Below are 7174 nucleotides of genomic sequence, written 5' to 3' on the forward strand. Positions count from 1 at the left end.
CGTTAAGAACTACAAGTCGTCGCAGGCGCGACGAGGACGGCGGGGCCGGCGGAGGGGCGGCCGGGGCGGGCGGCCCCGCGGCGGCCCCGGCTCCCGCCAACACGCGCCCGCGTCCCGGCAGCAGCGGCGGGGCCGGCGGGGCAAGCGGGGTGGGCGGCGGCTGCTGCAGCGGCCCAGCGAAGGCTCCCTCTTCTCCCCAGACGAGGCCGACCTCCCCTCCCCCGGCCGTAGCGGCGGCGGTTGCGGCGGCGGCTGCAGTGGCGGACCCTTTCCCGGGGCACGCCACGCTGTCTCCTACATCAACGTGGGCGTCTTCCACGCGTTCGACGAAGCGGGCGTGGAGGTGCGCTGTGGGGGACATCCCTCGGTGGAGCTGCCGGGCTATTCGCCCTCGGACCCGGACCTCCAAGTCTCCTACCCTTATTGCTGCCGGCCTCCCCATGAGGACGTCTATCCCCGGGACCCGGGCAGGGCCAGCTGAGGTTCACTCTCCGTAGCCCACCCCAAAGACTGGCCTCCCCAAGCCCAGATCCGTGCCGGAGAATCTCTTTTTTCATCGGAAGGTGGGCAGGCTGGGGGAAGGGGCGTAAAAGGCCACTGCCCTCGCCTCAAGGGGAAAAGCGAGATTAGCTTCTCTCTTGGCATCTTCCGGGGCAATCCCGGTGCGTGGGACCCCAGGAGCCATCCTCTGCCAGTCCCTCCTAGCCTCCTCCCGTTGTCGGTAGCAGAGGCTCTAGCTGCTGGCCACTTCTGTGGAGTTGGATGCCTGGGATGGGCACCAAGAAGGGAGTACATTTGTATTCAATTTTTATGTCTGGGGACTTTCCTCCTCTCCCCTGTGTCTGTTCGATATCCGGATTCCGTTTTAAAGTTTACAATAAATGTTTATAGGTTGGTCCATCCAACCACATTTCTCTTTAGAAAATCGTTTTGGTCAAGGGAAGCCCCGGAGGCAGCTCAGAGCTACCCGAGGGCTAAGAGCAAGGCTGACCTAGGGGGAACTCGAAGCCGCCTCGAGAAGCGTTGGACCCTCCACTGGGTAGAGGAAGAGAGGGTCTTGTTGTGTTTGCCTATCTGGCGGAAGCCTGCTGTGTGACTGGTTGCACCCTCATCCCAGAGTGCCGTGAGTTACACTTTGGTTGGTGGGAGGTAGATACACAAGACAACCTGCACTTTCCAAGATAAAAGAAAAGAAAAATGAAGAACGACGTTTTTTTTTGTACACGAATGTGCCTGCTTTTGTTGACAATTTCTTACTGTAAAAGCTTTCCAGTGAATGGTGAAAATGTTTGGTAAATTTATTGCAATTTAATAGCAGGGGTTTCCTTACTTAAAACAAAATTGAAATGCTATTGGAGAATTCCAATTAAGAGAGTCAAAGGCTATCTATCCACGCACAAAACGGTTAAGGAAAAGAAGGTGGGATTCAGTCAGAAATGGATTATTGTGAAAGTCATCCAGCAGGTCTGTTCAGTGGGTTATTTGCCTGAATCCAGCCTTTCTTTTCTTCTCTTTTTCTTTTTCAAGTTGACTGTTGTGTGTGTGTGTGTGTGTGTCTGTGTGTGTAGACACTGACACGAGGTCCCATACATTCCTCTTTTGGAAGCCAGTTCTGGGTTTTTTACTGCAACGCAGAGCTTATTTTTGGTTAACACAGATGAACAATTCAATCCTATTTTAGACAATTGCAGTCACAGTCTTTCTTGCAAAGACCATCTTGAATATTACAGCACTTGATTTAAAATATACCCCTTAAATAGCCTTAATTGCTGTGAAATTCATAATCGTAAGTGAACAGGATATATATGTAAATGTATGTATATGTATATTACAAATTACATGTCAATATACATACAGACAGACACACACATATGAACTCTTAAAAGAATATGTTGGCAGAAAACTATGGTATTCTAATCTTGCCACCAGATAAAATATCACAGGACACCCCCCCCCCCATAAGATTGGTGTGCTAAGACAGGGCTAATGGCCTTAAAGATAAGCCCTACCATATCAGACTGATAAAATATGATCTCTGGTATTTCTGAAGAGGCATCATCTGACCTGAATCAGGATAGTGTGGAAAAAGCACTGGATATGGAATCAAAGTACCTGAAGTCAGAGGACCTGGGCTCCCATCAAAGATCCGCTACTACTGATTATGTGACCTTGGGCAAGTCACTTCACCTATGTGGACCTCAGTTTCCTCATTTGTAAAACAATTAGCCTAGATGACTCCTAAGGCCCCTTTCAGCTCTAAGTCCTATGATGCTATTATCCAAAGGGGGCTTACTCTAGTCCCCAAAGAGAATGCTTAATCTCTAAGCCTCCATGCTAATTGGCAGAAGCACAGCTAAGATGGCAGAGGAAACCAAAATACAATGTGAATCCTCATTTGGGACCTCATGGGAGCAATGCCAATAGCAGCAATTTAAATTAAGCAAGCAAAGGGGAAAGAGTTGGGGATTTTATGTTTTGTGGTGCATGGAGTTTACTTTTTACTTTAAAAAATATATTTAAAATGAATGGATATTGAAGTAACATATAACCTGGGGATCCCGGGATCAGCTCATACTTCCTGTGGGTAGCAGAGTGATGGATTTGGAAGCAGAGGATCTAGGTACAAATCCCCACACTGCTTCTTTCTACCTGTGTGACCATGGATAAGTCATATCCCCCTCTGTGGGCCTGTTTCTCCATCTGTAAAAGAGAGGGTTGGACTAGAAGACCTCTAAAGGATGCTTCCAACTCGAAATCTAAAGCTATCTTCTCAAACTGGGGCTATCTTTGTTCAAAGATTAGGTCAGCTTGGATGCCCCCTGCTGGTGACATTCTTTTGCTCCATTGTATTCCATCAGAGTATCATCATCGTGCTCAGTCCATGTCAGAGACCTGGAAATGCTGTTCCTACCACAATGGAGGTGGTCTTGGTGAATCAGATAGTTCATAAACTATCGAAGCCAAACAGGAAATTGAAAAAATACCACAAAATTGCAGCAACTCCCCTCTGTTCCAAAGTGGTCTACATGGCACAAAAGGAAGGAGAGTGTTGCTATTTGCTGATTCATTTGATCAGATAGGTAGATGAGCATATTAATGCAGACCAATTAGCATTAAGCTGATCTTTGGCTGTCAGCCACCATCCATCCAGTTCCTAAGCTAATTGGTCAGTAGCCACTTAGTGTTTTAGAGATGCACATGAAAAAAGATGGAAGCGTTTGGTTTATGGAATTCATCAAATATAGATTCAAATTTATACTTCATTTTGCTTGCATGGACAGTAAAGGAAAATGACTCATATCCTCCAGCCATGTCTATATACTTATTGTATATCCACCTTCTTGTTTGCATTGGTTATGCCTTGCATATGAAAATCCAATGTAACAAGCGATCATAAAGTACTTACTGTGTACAAGGCCCTGTGCTAGGTGCTGGGGATACAAAGACAATTTAAAAAGCCCATAGGGAGCTAACCTAGAGAAGAGGGCAGGGACTAGACCTTTAATTCTATTAGTATAGGTAACTCACAGATCCGGAAACTCCTGCTACCAGTGCAGGTCAGCACACTTTCTGTCACTTATGGTTTTAGGACTCAAAATGAAAACCCATGGATGTGGGATTTCCTTGATGTGGTTATTCCCTCCAAAAAAGGAGGTTCATAACCCATCCCTGACTCTCCTGTCCTCCCACAGGCTCAATACAAAAGGTCTAGTCAATATGCTGGGAGCCTTCATCAACTTTAGTTAACAGCATGAGGATACCAATGAACCACACATGGATAGGCTCGGTTTCATAAACTTAGGGGCTGGTAGTCATAGAATGTAAGCTTCTTGAGGACAAGGTCCATTTCCTTGCCCCTTGTTTTTCCAGCTCACTGCAACAGTGCCTGGCACATAGTAGGCACTTAATAAATGCCTATTGAATTGGATTATGGTTCCAAAGCACCAAATAAGTGTAGACTCCCCACCTTGGCCAAGTTCACACAACACAAAGTGGCAATAGGGGTGGTGGGGTACAGCATGGACTTGGCACAATCACCCAGTTGATGTGCTCAGTTTAAAAGTTAATCTAGAGAGTTCTGGGCCCAAAATGGATGATTTCACCATAATGTTGGGCCAGCTAGAGAGATTAGACATTGGATGACTGCTGGAACTCCCTTGTTTTTTGTGCTCTGTAGACCCTTGCTGGATTTGGCAGAGTTTAGATTTGGTATTTAGTTGTAAGGTAATCTTTTCCTAATATGAAATTTCCCTCACCCTTCCTGGAAAAAATGGTATGAAGTGGAGAAAAGTCTAATTTTTGGAAAGGTTTCTGAATTGAGCTTGGACCCAGTGACTCAGAAAAGATCCATGTGGGAATAACATAAAATGCTAAATCTCATGGTGTTTTGTTTTCTCTGTTTTGATGTGCACAATTTGTATAACCTAAACTTGTCAAATGCCTTATGAGTCTTTCCAAATTCGCAATCAAAATATGTAAACTCTTTTTTACTCTTTTTTCAGTCTTTTCTTAGGATAGCCCACATGTATTTTTGGTTTACTAATTTTTCTCCAAACTTCGGTAGTCCAAAACTTTGGACATGGTTGATTTTCCCCTCTCAGCTCCAGAAACTGGAGTGAGAAAGGGGTTCCCATATGGCCCTCAATGATGGGGGCCTAGCCACTATAATTTGTAGGCAAGTTAAGATCAAGTAGAACAGGCTCTGTACTTCAGAGTCATTACAAGCATGCTGCCCAAAAGCTGGGGTCAGTAGCTTTTACACATGAAAATCCTGATGGATATTTAAGTGGAAGGGAGAAGATAGGGAGAGGAGCTTAAGAGATTGTCTGGGTTGTCCTTTCCTCTCTGGGTCTAAGAGAAATTTAGTTCAGACCAAGTCCATGGGGCTAATAGAGCCAACTAACACTTTAAAGGGAAATTTTAGTTCCATGAACAACTACTTTTATTTTTTGAAGGCTGATATAGGATCAGAATATCAACATTTTTTTAAAGTTTTGCTTCAAGAATCAAATTTCCAAATATTCTGATACTCAAATTATTCCAAAGACCAGTGCTCAGGGAAACCCCATGTAAAAGGAAGGAATCGGTCTGTTCTCAATGGTTAGAATTCTAATTCCAGATTTCTTAAGGATGCCAAATTTTTTTTATTCACGTCCATTCTACTCTGTTATTTTTTCAGTCTGCTATTAAGAATCTTCACTTTATGTCAATCTAGTCAATGATTCCAGGATTATTACTTTTCTCCAAATGGGCCTTTTTTCCTGTCACTTTTCCAGAAATTTGTGATATCAATGAAAGATACAGAAGTATATGAGACATATATTATCAAGTATTTATTGCGTAGCTCATCATTTATGTATTAGTATTTTTAACCTTCATGCTGTGGTTTGAGGCAGGGGTGATATTTCTCAGTTCAAATTCATATATTATTTATGTAACTATGGAACAGCTGAATTAGGGTAACAGGTATGTCATATGCAGATAGATTTGGGAAAGTAAATGTCAAAAAAAAGCCAGTCTGTTAGAAAAGATTGGTCAAAGAGAACTAATGTAGCCTGAGACCCCTGGCAGTGCAGTAACCCCCTTGAAGATACTGGGGAACCACTTCCAATGAAACAGTGTTGACATAGGCAATGGGTATATTTTGTTGCATTTTTGACTGAAAAAAAAATCAGTTAAACTACCAGTTATTTCATTTAAAAAACCAAAGTGATTGCTTATTTAGTGTCATGTACACCAAAAAGGTTAGCTGATTGGATCTCTGTCCTACCCCCATTTATTAGTGTTTCGATGTTGTGTTGATAATCAAGTGGTAATTTAGTGGCCTACCAGGCCTGGCTGTGATTTTTGTTACTTCTAGAAATATCAAGGAATATCTATCACCACATTCTAGTCCTTGGGGGTTCCAGGATAAGGATCCAATGTGGTTACACCTTCTGGTTGTACTATTTTTCTGACCCATGAATTGGAGGCTATAGTGGCTTAACATGGGGTAAGGGGTCCAAAATGTGGACTCCAAAGGGGTCCACATTGGGGGGGAAAAGGCCATTTCCTCCATGGAAGGAGTTTAGAGAGTAATGAGCCTCTAGATCTTGGAGAAGACAGTAGAACTGAGCAAAAAGTAATGTATATGCCTAGTCTTTGGAACCCCTTCTAATGACCAAAATGTGGGAACACTTGTGCTAAAGTGTCTCTACAAACTGCCATACCCAACTGGAAGCAGGCTGCTGGGATGAGAACGAACAATGTCCAGAGGTGTCACCACAGAACAAGGTGGAGTTGAGATGTGGTACACATCTGGCTCATCTGACCAGAGGAGCCCCAGCCATGACAGAACCGTAACCTCGTGGAGATGCCATCTTTCTTCTTTGCTCAGCTCTGTCCTTGAGGGAATTGGTTAATGGATGCACATTTTTCGTGCTGTCCTTTGGTGCTGTCCAGTTATTGTTGGCCAGAAAAAAGGATTTCTTTCATCTTATAACACAGTAAGACCTGAGAAAATGAATATGCCACAGAGACTTGAATGAATTACTTCTGACATGTGAATAAGGATACATCATTTATATATCTCTGTACCTATTTTTTATATGAGGGGAAAGGCTTTAGCCTGTTGCCAATTGATATTATTCCCATATACTCCAATATATTCGCCTGGTTCTGTTCCTCTTTTTTTTCTTTTTCCTTCTTTTTTTTGTTATTGTTCTTGACAAGACACCTATAAAGCTGGGGGTGGGGTGGGGAGAGTCATTCAGTTCGGGAATAAAATGGTATTAAAAGATTGTGATTCTTTTACACAGTTTGACTTCTCTGAAGGATTTCCTGGTGCTGATGAGAGAAAAGCCTGGTTGTTGGCATTTCAGGGCTGTTTCAGACCTCCTGTTAAGTCACGTTAAATGGTTTTTGAGGGCCCCCAGGTTGGGAGGGAAATCTGCTTACATTCAAGGAAGCTCTATTCTTCATTTTGCCTTTTGATCTGACATTTGATCATCACATGTCAATAAATACTTTGTCATTTCAGGATTAATAAAGCCTGTTTTAAAGCACAGCAAATCTAATACAAGCAGCCTAGTGCCCTGGGCTCCCTCCCGGGAACCCTGTGACCTTGCAGGCCTCGGTGTTTCCTCTGATTTCCAGGGAGCATTTTCAGGTGCCGAGTGCCACACAGTAGGATCTC

General features: G+C 43.7%; 1 protein-coding gene across 1 annotated transcript in view; it reads left to right on the plus strand.

Annotated features, from left to right (window-relative positions):
• The window catches only part of TMEM271 (transmembrane protein 271), a 1351-nt gene extending 870 nt beyond the window's left edge, over positions 1-481 (plus strand). The window contains exon 2 of the mRNA XM_044681801.1: positions 8-481. Coding sequence (XP_044537736.1) covers positions 8-481 — 474 coding nt within the window. The remainder of the gene's footprint in view (positions 1-7) is intronic.
• Positions 482-7174: the final 6693 nt, after the last annotated feature.

This window comes from Gracilinanus agilis, chromosome 6 (genome assembly GCF_016433145.1).
Source record: "Gracilinanus agilis isolate LMUSP501 chromosome 6, AgileGrace, whole genome shotgun sequence".
In the NCBI taxonomy this organism is placed as follows: domain Eukaryota; kingdom Metazoa; phylum Chordata; class Mammalia; order Didelphimorphia; family Didelphidae; genus Gracilinanus; species Gracilinanus agilis.